Below are 23,498 nucleotides of genomic sequence, written 5' to 3' on the forward strand. Positions count from 1 at the left end.
ACACAATTAGTATTTTACGCAGAATCAGCAACCCACCAAGATATTGTAACCCTATATTTTACAATTCAATACAGGCAAATCGATATTCCAAAGGCTTTATAAATTCAGTTTAATTTACAATATCAGAGATGATAAATTGGAATACAATAGAACTTTTGAGGTACCTGCTAGGCGGAGATAAAGCTTCATTTTAAATTAATTAATGTCTTTGAGTGTTATTGAAACAAAATATATTGTTTTGGCTCGAATGAAAAAAAATTGTATTTAATTTAAGAAGATTTAATTTCAATTCATTTCCATTTAAAGTGTTCTGTAGGTGTTTTCTTTTATGATTTGTTTGTTTTATCATATTATTTGTTTAAAGTTAGGAATTTGTTTTAATTTGGAAATCTAGTGCGCTCGGAACAAATATGGTTAGCTTGGGGATCGTTGGTAAGGCTGCTTTTCCACCTGCAAGTATCGATGGAGATCTGATACGGGAAAATTATCAAGTGTGAACCAACATTATTAAGTCAAAAACTGACGTAGACTATTAATCTACATAACACGCGGAAGAGCTTTTAAATAGAATAATAATCTATGGAATCAATGATTAAATGAAGAACTCCTTCTTTTCGAAGTCAGTTGAATATATTTTATGTCCATGGTCGATATCCATTATTTCACATTTCACCATTCGACCTAAGAAGAAACATTAGATAATATAAACACAAATGCGTTGGAACATCACGATATAATATATTTTTCAAAGCGCATTAGCGACATAGCCGTCAGCCATGATGGCGGGTGATCAATCACACATCTTTGTCAGCTCTGAGGATATTTACATGAAAAATGTTGTCTCCTCGGATTAACTTTTTGATAAGTTCTAGACGTGATTGCGAGTTACATTTTAAGATTTAACGACATTATCGTTGCGTCTGTCATTTTTCAGAGTAGTTTGGCGTTTGGAATACAATATTATTACCCGTCTGCGGCAGAAAGAGGGTTATGGGGTATGTATGCAATGTATATGCAATGTGCATTGTGCATGTATGTCTATTTATTTGATATAGAGCATAAAAGGCTTGCTTTTTTATGTGACAAAAATCGGCATCAAAAAGTAATTAATAATAAAATTTGCAGTTGTCTTTTAGGTTTTTTAATAATATCTTGTGTAAGTAAATCAATTTTCATTAATATTAACATGATAACAAACATTACCCGTACTACTCGTTAAAATTTCTCACCTATTTCTCTTTTACATTTATAATTATTATTGAGACCAAAGACTTACAAAGAAACAAAGCTCCAACATGACCCAAAATGACAATTATTTTGTGTAAACGATAAAAGTTTCAAGCACGCAGCTGCTAAAAAGTGTGGGAAGGTTAGCGAGCTTATTTTCGTGTTATACATAGATAATATTATAATACAATAATAATTTAGATGCACTTTAATGTACTACATATTTTAATAAGCATAATATAATAATATAATATGTACAGGCTCGTCTTAAAATAATGCTTTTACATTCAGATAAAAATCGTAGTAGAGTAATCGATATAAATTTATAATGAGTAATCGATGTTTCTAGCTTTTTATTAAATTTAGCTTTCCAAGTCAAATAAGCTTTTTGTGAAAATGCGTGCGATTAGAGTTTTTTGTGAAAATTAAGCTCTCCGTGCGATTAGAGTTTTTTGTGAAAATTAAGCTCTCCGTGCGATTAGAGCTTTTTGTGAAAATTAAGCTCTCCGTGCGATTAGAGCTTTTTTGTGAAGATTAAGCTCTCCGTGCGATTAGAGCTTTTTATGAAGATCAAGCTCTCCGTGAGATTAGAGCTTTTTATGAAAATTAAGCTTTCCGTGCGATTAGAGCTTTAAATGACAATTAAGCTCTCCGTGCAATTAAACCTTTTTGTGAAAATTAAGCTCTCCGTGCGATTAGAGCTTTTTTGTGATGATTAAGCTCTCCGAGCGATTAGAGCTTTTCGTGAAGATTAAGCTCTCCGTGCGATTAGAGCTTTTTGTGAAAATTAAGCTCTCCGTGCGATTAGAGCTTTTTGTGAAATTTAAGCTCTCCGTGCGATCAGAGCTTTTTGTGAAAATTAAGCTCTCCGTGCGATTAGAGCTTTTTGTAAAAAATTAAGCTCTCCGTGCGATTAGAGCTTTTAATGACAATTAAGCTCTCCGTGCAATTAAACCTTTTTTGTGAAAATTAAGCTCTCAGTGCGATTAGAGCTTTTTTGTGAAGATTAAGCTCTCCGTGCGATTAGAGCTTTTCGTGAAGATTAAGCTCTCCGTGCGATTAGAGCTTTTTGTGAAAATTAAGCTCTCCGTGCGATTAGAGCTTTTTGTGAAAATTAAGCTCTCCGTGCGATTAGAGCTTTTTGTGAAAATTAAGCTATCCGTGTGATTAGAGCTTTTTATGAAAATTAAGCTTTCCTTGCGATAAGAGCTTTTTGTGAAAATCAGGCTCTTTGTGCGATTAGAGCTTTTAATGAAAATTAAGCTCTCCGTGCAATTAGACCTTTTTGTGAAAATTAAGCTCTCAGTGCGATTAGAGCTTTTTTGTGAAGATTAAGCTCTCCGTGCGATTAGAGCTTTTCGTGAAGATTAAGCTCTGCGTGCGATTAGAGCTTTTTGTGAAAATTAAGCTCTCCGTGCGATTAGAGCTTTTTGTGAAAATTAAGCTCTCCGTGCGATTAGAGCTTTTTGTGAAAATTAAGCTCTCCGTGCGATTAGAGCTTTTTATGAAAATTAAGCTTTCCTTGCGATAAGAGCTTTTTGTGAAAATTAAGCTCTCCGTGCGATTAGAGCTTTTTGTAAAAAATTAAGCTCTCCGTGCGATTAGAGCTTTTAATGACAATTAAGCTCTCCGTGCAATTAAACCTTTTTTGTGAAAATTAAGCTCTCAGTGCGATTAGAGCTTTTTTGTGAAGATTAAGCTCTCCGTGCGATTAGAGCTTTTTGTGAAAATTAAGCTTTTCATGTAATTCGAGAGTGAAGAAGAAGCAGACATACAGATAGAGTTACTTTTGTATTTATAATTCCAGCAAATAATCCTAACTAATGATAAATAGGATTGTTTGCCACTCCAAAACGTCTTTTTAGCAAATAAAGAAATCAAGTACAATTTAGAAACATTGGGTCAAATAAAATACAAAATATCTTTTATTTAGTGGCAGTAAAGTCTTATAATAACACCAATAATTAGTAACGACAAAGTCTTATAATTTACGTGTCGAACCGACACATTTGATATACATCAGTGGTGTACCATCAATGTACTGACCGCGCTGTAAGCTGCTTAACCCACAGATCGTTTAAACACCATTCCTCGCTATTAAGCATGACCACCAAAGAGATAGCGTAATTAATATGGGCATGTTATTAATTTTGCGTTGATAATGTTACATGAAACTTAAACGAAAATAATATGTTTGTTTAAAACGTATACAATCAAACCGAAGAACAAATTATCCGAATTTGGTGACAGTTTAAAATACTTATTGATTTATAGGTAGGTACATAATATTATATTGTTAAAAAGGTCGAGTTAAGTGAAGAGATTCAAAAATAGATAAATAGATTCTTGTATTTTTTGTTTGAATTTTATATATTTGACGTACATAAGTGTAACCTTACAAAGAAAACCCGTGTATTCTTTCAGAGCGAAAATCTAGTTACTGTTAAAAGTCCTGTAAATAAAACATGTTTACACTGAAGGGATGAAAGTTTTGTAGCGAAGCAAAGTGATACGGGTACGAGCGAATTTGGAATACCGGTGAAAACTGAATATAATATCTTATCCACACTAGTTATTAATAATTCTAATCACCATAATCTAGTACAACTAATTATAAACAAAATGTATTTTCAAACGACTCTAAAAAAGAGATTCTCAATACGATTGTATTTTTTTGTTTATCATCTCAGAACTTTCGACTGGGTAAACGGATTTTGATAATTCTTATTTTAATTGAAAGCTGGTCCCTCCCATGTGGTTTCGTTTAAATTTGGTTTAGTTCTGACAATTTGAAGATTTAGCATTTTGTTAAACAAGATTTAGGTATGATATTAATAGAAATACTTTACGAGGGTAACATACCCTTACGTCGGGGGTTTATGTCGCAATTTCCTTTTTTTCCAAGGGGATGAGTTTGAGATATCAATCCGAGTTAATGATACGTAATAGTGTACGAGTTTATTTGGATAGGGTTGTTTTTTTATGTAAATTAGGTAATCTTTACGTTCGAATCTAGTTCTTATATGATGATGGGTCGTAAAAATCACATATAGTGACTACCAGCATGTTATATTATGTATTCTTTAACTTACTTACGTTCTTACTTACTGTTAGTATGCAATAGCTAAAATAAGGTTGTTGATCGAATATAAAAATAATCAAATATATAAATATCCATAATATATAATATGGATATTTTGAGTATTTAATATACCTAATTTTTGCAACGAATGTACGAGAAAATATGAATCAAAATGAAATATAAACACAAACAAGAAAATATAAATTTATATACATTACGCCTTACTTAAAGAATTCATATTTCCAAAACTGTTATTTATTAATTACTGTTATCCCCTCCGTTACTAAAAACCAACAATGAAAGCGCTCGTCACCTTAAACGCGTTCATAAAGCTATGTTGACACTTACATTAACGAAGGGTTAAATACAGGCTCATTTAACCCCAAAATTGTAACCCTATTATACGTATTGCCTGTTCCATGTCCGCAAACGTCCGGGTATTTTATGTACCACATGTTTTTGTAGCATGTACTGCAATTTAGTGTAAGGGTGCTTTTCCACCAGCGCTGTGCTATATAGCTATGCTACAAAAATGTTAAAGCTATGCTATGAAACTATGTGATCGTTTTCACCAATAGTAAGCTATGTAGCGGTGCGAGCAAAATATGCTATGAAGATGCGCAGCTTGAGCTATACAATGTATATAGTAGGCACAACACATAGCTACACCACTCGTGACAGCACACATCATAGCACGCATCCATAGCACACATCCATTGCAAACATCCATAGCAAACATCCATAGCACACAGCACACATCCTTTCATATTATACAAACGGTATCTTAGCTGAATCCGTTTCCACCAGTGCTAAGCTATATGCATCAATATGATTGGTAGATATCAAACGCATCACAACTAGGTAGCATCTCTGGTGGAAAATCACCCTTATCCTACCGGCCTGTGTGACCATGCTGTACAATTTTTGTGGATATTCGCACGTTAAATTTATTTTCTGCACTGTAAACATCTGATCGTATCATAAAAAGGGTTGGACATTTACGACGGTGACTTAACAGAAATAACGTTTTGTTCAGTGCTATAAAATGTTATAGTGATTGTAATGTTAACTATCGTGTTTACTTTAAGAATATAATATTTCAAATTATAATAACACGTGCGAATAGACGAATAGAAATAGATCTAATATTATTTTAAGATTCCAAGACACATCTCGCTTACTTTGGGTTACAGTCATTAATTTATGCGATAGTTGTTATTGTTAATTAGAAATTTAAATTAAGTATAAATTTTATACATCGTAAATATTTGTCGAAGTAAATTCTAGCTAATGTTAACTTATCTAATAATTCTATGATATCTATATATTTTCATTAAAAACTCATAGTCGTATAATGGTACAAAAACATCTAAAAGGGTATACCTATATAAAAAAAATACTAAAAAAATGAGGGTAGTTGAAGAAGCGAGCTACACGCGGCTCAATTGAAAATTCAGTTAAGTTTTTAATAATGTGCTGAGCGAGTCTATTTAACGTTGTACGGAAGAATGTGCGGCTTTGTTTATTAATTCATTTAAAGTTAGAAACTTTCACGTTGTGATATCTGATTATGAGTAATTTGCGTATAGTTTGGGACTTAATGTTTGTGTTATTCTATCTGTGGATATGCTATGAAAATGTGGTAAGTACTTAGTTCAATTTTATGTAGAATTCGTATTAAGAATTCGTTTCGTTGCGTATCCATTAAATACGTATAATGTATTGCCACAGATTAGATACTAGGAATTGCTATCCTTATCGCCTCTATTTCAATCGAGACTTGCCAGAACCTTACAAAACACACATCTTTTTCATGTATCATAACGCTTGTTATCAAATGTCATACATTTAAAGACTGTCTCAAAAAGTTAAAAACCATAGCCACCGTTAAATATTGCAATTTTCGTCAAACATGGCTCATGTCCCAGGTGGTCCCTATACTGAATCTCCATTAACAAATTATTAATTATTAATGTCTATGACGCAGTTTGCCTTTCGTGTTTATTAATTAAATGGGTGTTCATCAAAAAAGTCTATTTTAATTACATATTCACGTAAGGCTCGTTAATCGAAATGTATAAAAAGGGGACTTAATGACTGACTGACATAATATTATGCTCGCTCAGTTGTTACTACTAGGATATAAAATAATAAAATTTCCTCCCTGCTTTTGGTTATGGAGTATTTATTTACCTAGTTGTTAAATATATTTTCACTATGATAAATATGGTATGTATGGTAAATGGTATGGTAAATAACCTATGGTAAATAACTATAAAATTACGGCCAGGCGTCGCCCCGGCAGGGCGAAAGACGCGGGTGCGAATCCCGCCTCGTGATCGAATTTTTTTTACTCAAAAAATCATTAATGTTTCTAATTCTAATCGTATATTAGATCTAGTTCGTGAGATACAGATTAAGGTTAAGCCTATAAGTAAATAAGCCTATAAATTGGAGAAATAGCTAAGAAACTTAATTAGTAAATAACTCCTAATTGGCCTAACTCTGCCAAATTACGGGAATACCGGTGTTGGCTTGTGTGCAAATTGTAGTTAGAAATTTCTATTAAATCTGTGGATAGGGAGTTGAAGTTTTTCTATTACTTTTCTTACTATAACTGTTTTATTATTCTTATGGTAGAAATAATGGGTTAGATATTTCGTAGTTAAAAAGTCGGTTTAATACTTTATAATAGAACAGTGTGTACGTGCGCGTGCGATTACAGTATGTGAGTGCACACATGCATGTGTGCGTGTGGAGATGTTATTTGATTAAAATTGAGAGACCAATTGTCTGGGCATTTTATGTATGTGCATCAACATGAGTGCAAAAAAAGTTGATTGTTGTACTAAGCAAGTAGGTACATATTATTATAAATGACAATTAGGTGTAACAAAATATTAAGCTAGGTGTAAAATAGTACGAAATTCGCTACATTAACTAAAACTCTTGTAGCTTTCACATTAAAATTAGTCTAATACATGTTTGGATGGAATCCAAATGTCACCAATAAAACAGCTACTTACATTAAAGTGGAATTCGCGCCAATGCTGTAATTTTGCATCGGTTATATTAAATTGGACAACGATTTTACAAAATTTGTATTATATTGTAATTACATATTACAATGTAATACAAATTGTTATATTAAATAATTGTTATAACATGGCGAATTTCGTTTCATATTGAACACGTAGATATAACGATTACGTCTGTCGTCTTATATTAAAAAATAATGCTACGCAAGTCAAGTCTAGGCTAGAACAAAATGTAGCATATTACCTAGATAATTGGAAAAATCTGGAAAAAGTTACCGTTAATTTATGTATGAAATTTTCACAGTAAAGAACGATACGAGGTCAGCTAGTATAAAACTTTGTAACTATGAATATTCTTTTAATATTTACAAGCCATTAACGAAGTCCGGCATTAAAAAACCTATTCTTCCTTCCCTTCCTAGTGAAACAGATGTATGCATAATGCATCTGCCCCTTACCCCACTTGGGGACATGGGACTTCACTTACTACCGATTCTGAAAGCAGTTAACAACCTTTTTAGGAATATAACATAACAAATAGAAAAAGTGTAAAAAAAATCTATTAATATTTTTATAAATTATGCCTTATGTAAGAAAATAAATTTGTTCTGAAAATAATGAAAGGGAAGTTTTATGTAAACAGGAAAAACATGAGGAAACAGAATAACCAAAGAATATAATTTATTTTAATACAAATAATTCCTGTAAAAATATATTTTTTCTTTTATAAATCTTTCTTTCATTAGTGATTCTTAATATTTACATAATTAATTATTAATTTTGATAATGCCGAGTGCGAAAATACCTACCAAAAGTTTTGATAAAATATACTTTGGGAAAAATGTAATGTGAAAAAAAGCGAACCAAAACGAATTTATTAAACACGGTCACACTCAAATTTATAACACAGATTAATATCTATATGACATATTTTTAATTGTTTATTTTTGGGAATTTGTCTTAATCCCGATTGACAACCTGGGGCCGTATTATGACCTCTTATTCCTAGTCAGTTTACACCGTGAATTGAACTGATTGGCACATTCATATTATGATCGCAATAACCAGTCATGGTTAATAATTAACCATAATTATTATGGTTTTAGGTATATCAATTTGCCAGTCCGTATCCGTCCGTCCAATTTACGGCGTAAACTGACTGGGAATATGAGGTCATAATACGGCCCCTGGATAATATTGCTCGTAGTTCTATGTAATTCTATAAATAATTTCTAAAACATTAACATAAAATCCAGTCAGTTCTTAAATTATTTACAAAATTACATCTCATCTAATTAAAACATCGTCTTTTCGTACTCCATTAAGCTTGTACATTAGTTTCTTTCCGTTTTAAGTCCTTCAAATAAATCCTTAGAGAATTAGGTTTTTGCAAATGAGTCGGAGAGGAAATCTGTTAAGTCATTTTTTAACGCTCTAATGCAAGGCAAGCTAAATATTCTTGCCATTTCACGAAAACCATTTAATTTCTTAGAGTCAGACCATTTTTATGTTTTACAAAACGTTTTAATTTATGTAGAATTTTATGAATAATTTTGTATTGAATGTTCAATGTAAATAAGTTATTTTAAATGTTAACTAAAACGCAGCTAAAATGAATTTACTCGCAACTCTCTTTTTTTTTTTTTTGAAGTCCCGTGTCCCCGTAGTGGGGTAGGGGGCAGATGCATTATTCATACATCTGTTTCACTGATCGATTTTTCTTTAGGGACAAGTAGGTGATCAGCCTTCTGTGTCCTGCCAGACCGAGACATTTTTTTTTTCGTCTCCACCGGGAATCGAACCCCGGTTCTACGCTCACGCGTCAACCACTGTACCGAGGAGGCGGTCAGCGGTCAGGCGGGCGCAACTCTCTGGTTCTTTGAAATTCAATTAGATAGATATTAAAATTAAATAGTTCAAATTAAATTATGTGAGAGTTCCCAGAACCACCGGACTAGACTATCTAGTGGATAAATTTCATTTATCTTAAACTACCTATTGTATAATGTATAAAAATGTAGGTAGGTGCATGAAATAACTTATTTATTATTATTCGACCAAATGAAATATAGTTAAAGATTTGTAATCACTTTAATATTATATTTTTTTCACTTTCCTGTGTGAACTGATCTGAGTAACATTATAAGTACGGTAACAAAAAGGAATTTCCCGAAGGCAAGCAAAAATGTTCTTGTGTCCAATTAATATGAAATCCTTTTAAGTGCTCATATTCGACGCAGCCTTACCCATTATTTTCGAATGTCTTGTTTAAATTTTCAAATTGTTTAAGGATGAAACATGTTAATTTGAAAATAATCTTCCTGTACTCCAAATGACCGTCAATTACTTCTTAAGGCTATGAAAATACTTTCCGCATACAAGTTTCTGTAGAAGTTTCCAAGAGATCTATCTAGGCTACCTAAATACTGCCCGTGTGCTACAGCTGCAGGCAATCTAGACTTTATGACTTACATCTCCATTCTGAGAGAATTGGAGCGATCTTTACTTCAATATATTATATCTTTTATAGACAAGTTCTATGTTCTTTTGCAAGAATAGGCTATCGATATGGTATAATGAGGTATTATGAAATATGGAAGAGATAGAGATTGTGAGAATAGAGCCATTTTTAATACAGGCCATTGATTAAAAAAAAGATACCCTAACCCTTCTAGCACTGTTGAATAGGTTAAAAGACAATGGAGAAAACGCTCTCTTAATGCATTAAAAATTCTTTAATTTCTAAGTAAAATTACATTCAATATCCTGGTGGAAATCGGCACGTGCGTCTTTAAATTTCACTTGGCATACAATCTAAAGCTTATCTCAGTATAAGAGACGATAAAAAGTATTAGAAAGAAAGAAAGAACCAAGAAAAGTATTAACCGAATACGCTACTAATATAAAAAGACACATAGCAGTCACTAGTTAGAAATATTAAATTTGAAATTCAAATGTTCCATTGAAATTTTGCAAGGCGTGATTAAAATATGTCAACGTAAAACGCCCCCATGAAATTTTATTCAGCAAGCGAAAAGTTCAATGACCCGCTCATTTCAGAACAGCAATACGCAGAAAAATCATAGAAACCGAAGCGCTATAAGCCTTGATAAATATTGAACAAAAAGTAAGCCTCTATCCGGATATTTTTTGCGATAAATAAGAAGTTTGCTCAACATTTTATTTTGACCCGAAAAACTGTCATTTGAACTCGACTTTGGCAAACATCCAACCTCGGGGAGGCTCACTTTAAATCTTCCACGTAAATTTTTATTTAAACATTTAGTTAACCTGAATTAAGAAAGAGTTATTGGTTGCTTAAAATAATAAAAGTGGAAAAGCCTTCGCTTCGTCACAGGGATTGAAAAGTATTGTTGTTTTTTAAACTTTAGTTATATTGTTAGTACATATTTCATATCATTATTATGACGTTAATTATTTTAAAGAAAATTATCACTGTTTATTATATTCTACCAATGTAGTTATAATCCCAAAAACTATGAAATTATATGAAATAAATTTATTTGTTCATTAATTATGTTTTACAATTAATGTACGATAGTGTGTTAGTAATTAAAGTTATTTTTATTGTAGAGTTTTTCGACTACGAGGCAGGATCGTATTTACTGTTTTTAAATGTTCTCTTTTATAAAGCATTTAAACAAATTTTTATTGTATATTTTTTACCGTTAAATTTGAGCCGAATATTTCACCTCGTATTTATTAGCTTAGAATGTGAATGACATACTATTTATGATCTCTTTGATGCATATTTCACAAAATATTCACTAAAATAAAGAGGAATTTTAAAGGCTTTTATCTCACTTTAATCCAAAATTTATACTCTCCATGCTTCAGCTATATTTTTTCACGATTTTTTAAATTTTTTGTCTCCAACTATAGTGAGATTGGGTATTTTGAAAAATACAAAATGATTGCTCACTATTCAGAATAAGTCAAAGGATTTTTTATACCTCATACGATATCCAAAAAAGAGGAATCGAACTGAAATTTAATTTACGTTTTTCATACAAAATTTACTAATAAAAAAAAACATTTTTGTACACTTTAAAATCCTTGCTTTATTCTATTATCTATATCCCCTTTAAAAGCTCGAAAACCTATTGAAAACAAAAACGTACAAAGTGATCGTTTAAAGTTTGTCAAAGTACCATTTTGTTTGTCCATTGTAACATACCAAAAAGTTATGGAGTTACAGAGAAATAAAAGAAATCATTTCTAATTTTCAATCCTTTAAACCAACTCAAATGAGAGGAGGAAAGATACATACAAATCTATATATATAAAATTGTTGTGTCACAATGTTAGTAACCATAATCTTCCGAAACGGATTGACCGATTCTCATGAAATTTTGTGTGCATTAACATCTATTTTACATACCCCAAAATAATAGAAGGCAGAACAACGTTTGCCGGGGCAGCCAGCTTAAATATAAGTTCCAGTAAGTAAAAAGAAAAACATATAACATAAAATACGATTCAAACCCACTCAAAAGTTAAATTGGTTTGCAGGTGGCATTAGCTCCTAAATTTGATATAGAGGAGAAACTTAACTATAAGCCTGGCTATTCGTGATACATAACGCCTCAGGGAATCTAGTTAGAGCCTTATGCAGACGCTCAGCATCAACTTAAATTATAATTCCAATCCTTTGGGAAACGGCTAAGCTTCAAGACTTTACAGGACTATTAAATTAATACGAAACTGCTAAGTCAATATCTTTATATACGCAGTTGATTAATGCACCAAATTAATAAGTAATAGGACGTTAATTCATATAAAATATTGGTTTTTGTTTGATTTCAAAAGTATCGTATGCGAGTAAAGTATCGTATTCATGGTAAACATTTCTAGAATAATATGTTTAAATTATATTTTGGATCACTAAATCGAATTTCCTTGAATCCTTTTTTATTTGCATATAATAAGTATAGTTATGTTTTAGTAACACGGTTATTTGTTGAGTAATTATTAATACACATTTTAGTTTAAGTATGAATCAATTAACCCTTAATTTGGCATAGTCCGGTGTGACGGACACTTGTTTAAAATAAATCCTGCCAAGTTTTTATTTCATGTTCATCGATTTCTAATCGATTAAATGTTTATTTATACTATAAACAAATAGTAAAAAATTAAGTAATGATTGTGACAACATTGCATATGTCAGTTGGGACGTAAAATGTCTGCGAAAATGCAGCCACCTGTTTTGCTCAATGTATTTATACCTATTTTTCTTATTTTTTGTGGAAAAATGAATTGAATTATATATTTATTTATTAGATAATAAACATTTCAATCATTATTTACAAAAACATACACACTTTATTACATTTTTATGGTGTTTATTTGTAACCAAAATGTTTTGTCCGTCACAGCGGACGTTGCTAATTGTATAGAAAAGTACCACTTTATTACTATGTCCGCTGCGGCGGACACCGCCAAAATGTGGGTGCTTCTGCTTGTTTGGTTATGGTTCTGAGTTTGGATTTTTTTTCTTTGCCAACAGCCTAACCGCGCAAGTAAAATTATTGCTTTAGTGCCGAATGAACATGCACCTTCCGATGCTAGCGAAATATCCGATTCGGAAACTGAATTGCATGATGCAAGTACTAATTCTTCCACCCCTTGTTTTCTCCTGCACCATATTCCCTTGCTAACGTAACGATAGATACATCCGACGATGAAGAATTACACTCCGAAGATTCTGATAGACCTGCTGATGACCAGAGTCTTTCGTGCGTAAATTGGCGAGTCTTTTTTTGAAAATGTTCTATCTCTATCTGCTATTCCTAGATTGCCTGCAACGCCTATAACAACAATAGCTTCTTGATTAGCACCCCGAACCACAGTCAAAGCCAAAAGACCAAAAAAAAAACAACTTTCAGCTGACTTACAATTATTGGAAAGTAACTCAATTCCGTCACCAAGCGACAATAGAAGAAGGTGAGGAGGATGATAACATAGACATGCCAGAAGATGATCACCTTTGAGTTTCTTTCACCTTTTTTTCTCAAGATATTTTTACTAGTTTCGTAGAGCAGACAAACTTATATTCAGTTCAAAAAACCGGCAAGTCAATTCAACTAACAGAAGAAGAATTTAGACTTATTTTTTAATTTTCATACAAAATAAACATGAATTGTTTTTTTTTTTTAAATTTCCATATAAAATAAACTGTACTTCGGTATCAAATAGTTCTAAAATGTTCATTTCTGTTTTTTTCTTTAGTAAAAAAAATAAAATTAACTGTGGTTTTTATTTTCCGTAATTTGGCAGTGTCCGCTGTGACGGACACCAGTTTTCCCAGCAGTGGGCAATGGTAGATTTTTTTTTTCATTTTTCGAGAACTTTATGACATACTCCTGAAACCACAAAATTGTCAAATTCATATATTTTGAATATTTTTATCCGTGCCAAATTAAGGGTTAATACGTACCTAGGTATATAATATTTACTTATATTAAATTGAATGACTTGCATCTTGGTGGATTAAAACCGGTAACCTTTTAGGACGGCTGTGTACTTAGAGTAGGAACAAATATGGGCTGATGGTGATAATTAAATATAGAGACAATTTCATAATTACTTTTACGTCACGTATCTCTTTACACCTTTGAAATCAAACATCAGTATTCGCTATAATATTTGCGCTAAATAAATATCAATGTTTTGTTTCAAAAGCTGGAACGACCAGAATAACAAGACCCATCCAAACATTACATTGAACGACGTCTCGAAAGAAAGTGTCGATTTTGCGGGTCAACTTATATCGGTCGACGCTATCAAGGCTACAAGCCAAGATAATAATTAGTTTATATAAAATCGTAATTAACAGTCCAGCGGTGTATTGCACGAAGTAATTAGCGAGAGAAATATGGGAAATAATTGTTTTAATTTTTATTACAAATTATTGAAAATTTGAAGAAAACATGAGTGAAGTTGATTTGCCATCCTTAGCCGAGAGTGGTGAGTACAATTATTAATTTGTATTAATTAATATTGGTTCTTATTACAAGAGTATTAAAGTGCTTATTTGCATACACGTAAAAAAGTGCCTTTTTTTGGTATATCATTGACATAGTGACTTTATAAGATAAATAAGCCATTTTGTTACTATTCACGATGATCACCTGTGCCATTTCTACAACACACTTATGACTTATGCTTTGAAATATATAAATGAACTAGCTTTCCGCCCGCGGCTCCACCCGCGTTTTCAAAGGAAAACCCGCATAGTTCCCGTTCCCGTGGGATATCCGGGATAAAGCCTATCCCATGTGTTTATCCAAGTTATCCTCTATATGTGTGCTTAATTTCATTGTAATCGCACACACATCCTCACAAACTTTCGCATTTATAATATTAGTAGGATTATGTTATCTAATATATTTATTTCCTTAATATAATGAAATCCTATGTCTTTTAATTTTAGCTGTTAGGACAAGATCTTTGTGATGGCTTTAAGTATTTTTTCAAAACAATCATTATTTTTTGTTTAGAAAATTTGCTACACAATATTTTATCCTTATTTGGCTTCGGAAAGACTAACGTAATTACATTTTAATTTAAACAAAAGAACTTAAAAGGAAAGAACAAAGGATATTCGAGATGTGACATTTTCGGTAACCGCTTGTGAAATACAGTTAAGATAAAACGAATTCTCAATTTATTCGTTTAGGTGAAAAAAAAATAGGAAAGATTTTTTAATAAACATGCTTTTCAGTCACAAATTCATAAAATAACGAGTGTATTAAATCAACGAAAAATACCTATTAATCTCATTATAATTACCTACTATTACCTAATACGATACATATTAAAACATAACATTATAAATCTTTTAAAACAGCAATTTGCATGTTTTTAAAATAACAACTAAAATATGTACCTACTGTACGTATTCTAAGTGGAGATTACAAAATAGTAAACTAATTTTATTTATTTATTTATTTAACTCTTAAATAGTTGTACAGAAGCCTTAGAACTACTTACACAATACACATAGAACAGAGTACAACTATTTTGGCGGCCTTATCACTTAATAGTGATCTCTTCCAGGCAACCACGGTAAAAGGTAAACAAGCAAAAAGATCACTAATTGGCGGGACGAGAACAGAAAAAGAACAACTAATCTTCGTGTAGGTTCGACTTTCCTAGACTACATACCCAAAAACCTTCCTTCTAGGAAGCTCTATCTTAGGCCACATCTCAGCTTACCATCAGGCGAGATCGTGGTCAAGCGCTTCCCTATTATACAATAAAGAATAAAAAAAAATAATACAATATCCAATAATTCTTAGGATTTCATCTATATCTATACTAATAATAATATTAGAGGAAAGGTTTGTATGTATGTATGGTTTTCACGCATAAACTACTGAACCGATTATAATGAAATTTAGCACAAATATAGAGGGTAACTTGGATTAACACATAGGATAGGTTTTATCCCGGAAATCTCACGGGAACGGGAACTATGCGGATTTTCCTTTTAAAACGCGGACGAAGACGCGGGCGAAAAGCTAGTAATATATATAACTGACAGATAGGCGATGCAGGTAAATTCCGTAATCTTTCATAGCTTGTTTCAAATATCATACGAGTTTATTTCTAAGTCCTGGAGTATTCCACTGCACTGAAACATACATTGGACAAATCGTTATTGTAATATGGAAACAGCTTAGTATAACAATATTATGTAAGGAAAGCCAGGAATTGACAATGTATTCTTGTTTTAAAAATTACAATTACAATATAAAATACGTAAAGGAAAGCCAGGAAATTTTAATAGATTCGTGATAATATGATAAATGTTTGTTTTTATAGTGTTATGCTCTAATTTTAATTCTCAAAAATAGTTATAGTAAATAGTAAAAATAGTAAATACTATTTTTGAGTATCTATCAATAGTACTGTACAAAAATAAACATGAAAATTTTAGGAAAAATAGTTCGTATTTTAAAACGTTTGGAAATCTAAACTGCATTGTTTAAGCGAAATAAATCATAAAGCTATTTCCGACCTTTATTTTTGCAGCAAATATTAAATAGTAGTGTGAATTGAATAAATTTAATTGTGTTCAACCGTTTTGCTTATATTAGCTTTAAATTATTTTTCACTAAATTTCGTGTTTTACTTTTTAATAGTTGCGTTATTAAGCTATCAAAGTCTTGAACTAGTCAAATAAATACACAAATAATTACAAAGCTTGTTACACATATTTTGAAATTAAACATGTAAGTAGGTAGTTCAATTGGTTCTCGAATAAATGGAAATAGTTTATAACAAATATTACAATATTTATCTCATAGGAGAGAATATTTCGACATAGGTTTCATCTCATTATTGTCTTGTGTGGCAGAAATCTTACATGATATTTAACAAAGATTTTATTGAATAAAAATTAAGAATAACGAAGTATAATTGTTTACATTCATATCCAACTTTATAAAAGTTCTGATGAAAGCCTGTCTCCAAACCAGTTTTTGTGCTGATAAAACAAAAACAAAAAATACAATCAAAATGAGAACACAAATAAAGCTACATTTTATCATATTAAATAAATAATACAATTTCATCTAACTCCATCAATTAGTTCCAAATTGTATTCTCTATGAGATAATTTAAATTGTAAATTGGCTCATTCATAAGTGTTTCAATAAGACCGCTGAATATATTTGAATAATTGGCTAACGTGAGTTATTTTAGAATATTATACGTGCGAAATTAATAATTGTAGGTACGTCTTTTGATAGCTCTGCTAACGTTTCATCTTATTATTAAATAAAATAAAATAATGTAAATAAACTTAAGTCAGACGAGACAAGGGCCAAATATACCCTGATGTAACCGTAATCTATATATTATATAAAACTCAAAGGTGACTGATATAGTGATCTATCAACGCACAGCCCAAACCAATGGACGTATCGGGCTGAAATTTGGCATGCAGGTAGATGTTAGGACGTAGACATCCGTTAAGAAAGGATTTCCCGAAATTTTTGCGGGAACGGGGAAAAACGGGGATGCACGTACAAAGCCGTGGGCGGAAGCTAGTAATAATATAAGTGCTTTCAGGCAAACCGTTTCACTAGCCATTTATATCAAATACCTATCTTCTTATTGTTACAAATTCTCAGAAAAAAATAGTATATAGAATTTAAAAAATGTATTGCTTAGATAAAAGACCGTAAAACAATTTCCTCATAACAATACTAACGATATAGCATTACCGAAAAAAGAATTTGCAAACAGCTTATACACCAAAACTACCAGTTAAATAATCTCCAAAAAGCACGCTTTCACCAAATTAAAAATAACTGGCACAACTCTCATCTCATTGCTATGCATAAGCAAGGCATAAGCCAGGTTTAAATAATTTAAAAAATCCTTTATTTCAAGTGTTTATTTACCCAGTCTAATTGTGTCCTGGAATCAGCATGCGGTCACTCGTCTCTAAATAAATCCCGAAGCGTGCAACAGAGAGAAACTCCTCTTTTTTTGTACAGCAAAAAACTCCGGGTAGCCATTCCACGGCTCTAAAAATCCAGTTTTTTCGTTGTGAAAATAATCGTCGATAGCTCTGAACGAGAATTGCTTAGAGCCGAGCGTTCTTTATTTGGCAATTGTGTGGAAAAACCCGTTATCGCAGTGTAAACTAAGTTTTATAGATTTAGTGGATGGGAAAAATTGTGGTCCGTGGAATCGGCCTTCGAGTGCGGTTTTGTCCAGATTTTTATAAATAAGTTTATTGGAGGAATTTTCGGCTGGATTGGACGTATGTGGAATTTAATTGGATGTGTTATGTAGGTTTGAGTTGGTGAAATTTTCGTTCAAACATGTAGAGATTTGCACCAAAGCAATAGCTGAAAATTTTAATACGTTTCCATCCGTAAAATAAGTGGTTATACTGAATAACATCATATTATTATGGTGATAATCAAGAGAGTTGTAAAAATCTTCTAATGCCTGCAAATTGAACCAATTATTGTGTCGTAAAAATCAAAATTGTTATTTTAAACGAGGTACCTACTGAGTCTTATAAGTCTTACACTTGATTAGCGGAAGTATCAATCGAATCGTGATGGGTCACCGTATGCTATTTCACCTTCCCATGCACAACTCTAACATTTTCGTCCTTATCATTAAAATATAATTAAAAATAACTACAAGACCATAAATATACAGTCTATATACTAAATAGTATACATAGTATAGTATAGTACTATAAATAGTATACAAATAACACATGTACTTGCCAACTCTGCATTAATTTTAGATACAGCCTTTTCAACGCATATAATGAAAAATCACAACACGAGTGAGGTATCCTTTTTCAGGACTGCATTGTCAAACAATGAAATAGTTATGTATATTTTTTATTTTCTATATTATTTTCTATTGTGTGTATATGTGTATATGTGTTTTGATTGCTTTTTTTAATAATGATGCAGTTAGTTTAGTTAGAAACATTATAAGTTACGCTACGTAGCCTATTAATTTAGTACTTACAATAAATATTAATTTATTATGATAATAATTTAAACAGTTACATATTTTGTAAAATAAATTTTAATACTGAGATGATTTAAAAGAGCAACTATGGAGTTTCTTGCCGGTTCTTCTCCATAGATACTGCTTTCCGTATCGGCGGTAAATGTTAAAAATATGTAATGACCTGTGGTAATGACGATTCAAAAGTGCTTTTAAAAGAAGTCTAATTGAATAAATAAATGTTTGAGTTCGAGTTTAAATATTTCTAACATTATGTTATAGTAGAAAGCGGCTTTAATCCATACTAATATTATAAATGCCAAAGTAACTCTGTCTGTCTGTCTGTTACTCAATCATGCCTAAACTACTGAACCAATTTGCATGAAATTTGGTATGGAGATATTTTGATACCCGAGAAAGGACATAGGCTACCTTTTATTGCGAAATATGTAAGTACCAACCGGGCGAAGCCGGGGCGGACCACTAGTACATAATATATTATAATAAAGACCCGCTTTAACCTCTGTTGTATTTACTATATTCACATTTGTACTAAAATACAAAAACATATAGTACACATTCTTTATACTTATCTATACATATTTACATAATTATTATACAATATTTAAACATACGAAAGAGGTGTGATTATATTTGTGTTTGATATTAGATTAAATTATATACAACACAGTAGCGAGAGCATATTTGCTGAAGATATAATATATTACTATGGCATATTCCTTGTCTTTTTAAGGAAAACTGATATCAGTTATACCACAGAATACATTAACTTAGTATTGTAACTTTTTATGGATGATGCATTTTAGACTTATATTTTCAAAAAAATAAAACTCACTTTTTAGTGCCACCATTCGTTCTATCTTTTGATGTGAAATTTCTTTAAGCGCGTTGATAGTAAAATTTGAGGTCGCGTCATAGCAATACCAACACGTCATGAAGTAAGGCGACGATTTTGGTATCTAATAATATGTCAAAGAAATTTCACTTCTAACATGTGTGTCCAGGCACACACGCTTTTTTTAAATAAACACTTAAAAAATTACGATCTTAATGATAGTTTTAAACAGTTAATAGAAGTGAAGACCCATGTCTCCTAGTGGGGTAAGGGGCAGATGCATTATACATCTCGTTTCACTGATCGATTTTCTTTAGGGACAAGTAGGTGATCAGCCTTCTGTGTCCTACCAGACGAAGACATTTTTTTTTCTTCGTCTCCACCGGGAATCGAACCCAGGACCCCTCGGTGTTACGCTCACGCGTCAACCATTGTACCGAGGAAGCAATAACAGTTTAATAGAAAATAAGACAAAAATCTTAGTTGTAGTAAGTAATCTTATCAATTGAAAATGAAGTAATATTTTATACTTTTCTTATACAATGCAGTAGGTATACTAATGGTTCTTATTTCTTTATGGATGATTATAATAATTTCTCTTATAAGAAGTGGGAAGTGGCATTGAAAAATAACTGTTTTCATTTCAATGAATAATTGCGTGTTTTAAAACGAGGATATATTTTATGAATAAAACGTAGGTACTTACTTGTGTGTTCATAATATTGATATTACGAGTCACTATATGATATTTATTTGTATGATAGGGTTAAAAATATAAACGTAAGTAGACCTTGAGAGGAAAATAAATTATTGCCATCTATGTCAAATGTCATTGTTGTCAAAATGACCTTCAAAAATTTACCATCAATTTCACTAAATACCCTCAAATTGACCCATAAATTTATAGCAAAACATAAAAATATATGAGGTCAACGTAAATTAAAATAAAATACGAGGGGTCAACATAAATTGGACGGCCGTGGTGCATCTCAAGGACACTCGAGTCAAGACGTCTGCAAACATGTCCGTATATGCAAATTTAATGCCGTCCGGTCGTGAACCCTGCTGGATTATGTTGTATATCATTTTTATAGGGATGCCGGCAAAATGGCATTTGGCTGTATATTGAAGACATTGTTATGCTTGGCGTTTTGGGAGAATTTGAAATAACTATATTTGTAATTGTAATAATAAGCCATTTTGTAAATAGCATGTAAATAGACAAATATGTTTTGATCATAACGATCGTAAATAGTGTCTTTGAGCTCTTACGATTCGTAACAAGTTTCGATATAAAATGTATTTTGACGGGCGTGAAAAAGATATTATGGATAATATGTATATTAATAAACGAGTATGAGATTTAATATCTACTTAGACGATATAAGAAAATAATGATAAATGATACAGATATAAAGAGCATCTATATTCTCCAAAGCGATCATTCTTCTGTCACTAAGACTAACAAGCATGCGCATTCCTATCTAAATTTCAACTGCCACAACTAATATTTGCTTATGATGGGTACTTAGAAGGCACATTTAATGGAGAATCATGCTAATGCGATGCTGCTAATTAATTCTATGGCTCGATTGGTCTGAATAATGTATCAGCGTTCTCACAAACCATTCTACTATACAAACAATGTAAAGTCTGAGTACCATCTCACTCGATAAAATCAACTAATCGAACAATCTCGACACACTCCAGCACAAACACGGAAGGTTTTGACATACATACTTCTGTCTGTTTACTTAATTGATCGAACCGTTCCACAAATTAACGGATAGGGCCTACCATCACAATACATGATCGATCCGGACATCACAAAAGATAGCATGAATACTTTCTGAGTGCTCTTAGAAAGTGGCATAGCATCGAGAGTATGATAACCTAGTTTCCAAGATTTATTGTAAGTTAGTTGTATGGAACCAACTGGGTTATTGCTTTTTCGTGTGTTTTGCCAATAATATGTTCCAGTTTTAGGGCTGCAGTGGTGTAAACTGAATTTAGTAGTTTTACGTATTGAATGCTTAGGTGTATTCTTACCAGGCTTCTTCCCATGTGCTGAATCTTCTTTCTTCTTATATATAAAAATGAATCGCAAAATGTGTTGGTAAGCGCATAACTCGAGAACGGCTGAACCGATTTCGATAATTCTTTTTTTATTATATTCCTTGAAGTACGAGGAGGGTCCTTATGTAGAGAAAACGTAAATATGTACCACGGGCGAAGCCGGGGCGGACCGCTAGTAGTTTATAAATGCATTTCATTCTGTAATATGCATTTATTTAAACTACATTGTATTTTCAAGAACTAAAGACAGATTAAATTTAACGTTAGGATACAGTAACCGTTTCCGTAATTTCATTAATGGCACAGATCGTCCACTAGGTAATGACCATTTAACGGGAAAAGTTTAACGTCAAACATAATTTTGAAGTGGGATAAGCATTAATGGATTTCACGAAATGGCCCGGTTTCTACTTCAGCTGTGTAATTTTATACATCCTTGCCTTCACGAGTGCCCTTGAGAATGTCTAGCAAAGTCATTGTCAGTAAAGTTTGTGAAATTTTGCCAATGTTGCTTGAATGGTGAAGGAAAGCATCGTGAGGAAACCAACATTTCAAAAAATCAAAAGTTCGACAGCATGTGTCATCCACCAACCCGCACATGGCCAACGTGGTGGATTATGGCCTGAACCCTTAAGAGAGGCCCGTATCCCAGCAGTGGGAACAAATAAGGGCTGATGATGATGATGACGATGATGATGATTATGATGTTACAGGTCGGAATGCCAGTGAGAAGAATAGGTCAGCGGCGCAGGAAGTGAATCTTGCTCTCAAAGAGTGTGGGATCGGTCTCTTCCACTTACGATTGATCCTAGCTGCATTCTTCGGTCTAGTTTCTGGAATCGTCTTGGGCAACAGCACACCGTATGTGCTGTCGGAAGCAGAATGCGATTTAAACATGAATCTCCTGCAGAAGGGCATTCTGAATGCTATGCCTTTTACGGGTGAGTTATTGAGGTTTTTGTCTGCTTAGTATTTCATGTAGAAGCAAGAGAATTTAATCAGTATAACGATTTTTCATGTTAGGCTTTTTCTTCTTTATACAAACTTCACAGCAGCCTTTTTGTACAGAAGGAATAACTTATAATATGGATTTTTGACACAGATTAGATACAAGGTATCGCCTTTTATGCCACAAAGAGGCAATTTATGAAATAATAAATTAAAGTCCTTGATTTTGAGGTACAACACTATTCATTATTTTAACTAATATATACTATAACTATAATAACATACCTGACACATATGTATACACTTTGTCTAAGTTGGTCTATGTATGGTGTGTTAATAGGTATTTTATGTTTCAGGTATGCTAACCTCCTGCGTCGTAGCTGGCTTCCTAACAGATAACTTGGGCAGAAAAATATTTCTAATCATCGGCTACGGTGGCACATTCATCTTCACGATTGTTTCGGGCCTCAGTCAAACATACAATATTTTAATCGTTGCGAAGTTACTTGAGGGAGCATTGTAAGTACTATATTATTATTATTAAAAAAAGATTTTTTTAAGTACCTTTCTTGTTTCGGGATCCTGTTGATTTGGGATCTTCTCTTAAGGTTTATCACAGATTTATAGTTCAATAATAATATTATTGGGGTCACTCTATCAAGTTATTTTCAATATGATGCGAGCATAGGTTTATTTTGTTTTTAAAATATTTTTTAGATGCAATTATTTTTAATAATAACTATATATTTTTTTT

The 23,498-nt window shown here is 32.1% G+C and overlaps 2 protein-coding genes across 2 annotated transcripts in view; one reads left to right on the forward strand and one right to left on the reverse strand.

The window, feature by feature from the left end:
• LOC149481869 (zwei Ig domain protein zig-8-like) overlaps positions 1 to 23,498 on the reverse strand; it is a 281,774-nt gene that overhangs the window by 128,756 nt on the left and 129,520 nt on the right. The window lies entirely within an intron of this gene.
• Positions 14,127 to 23,498, forward strand: part of LOC149481872 (synaptic vesicle glycoprotein 2B-like) — a 37,762-nt gene continuing 28,390 nt past the window's right edge. Inside the window, exons 1-3 of the mRNA XM_089705075.1 lie at positions 14,127 to 14,337; positions 22,510 to 22,737; positions 23,101 to 23,263. Of these exons, the coding sequence (XP_089561201.1) occupies positions 14,301 to 14,337; positions 22,510 to 22,737; positions 23,101 to 23,263 (428 nt within the window). The 5' untranslated portion in view covers positions 14,127 to 14,300. The remainder of the gene's footprint in view (positions 14,338 to 22,509; positions 22,738 to 23,100; positions 23,264 to 23,498) is intronic.

The sequence above is a fragment of the Colias philodice genome, chromosome 16, assembly GCF_061535455.1.
Source record: "Colias philodice isolate Cphi_HAF_F1 chromosome 16, ilColPhil1 Martin Lab GWU primary, whole genome shotgun sequence".
In the NCBI taxonomy this organism is placed as follows: Eukaryota; Metazoa; Arthropoda; class Insecta; order Lepidoptera; family Pieridae; genus Colias; species Colias philodice.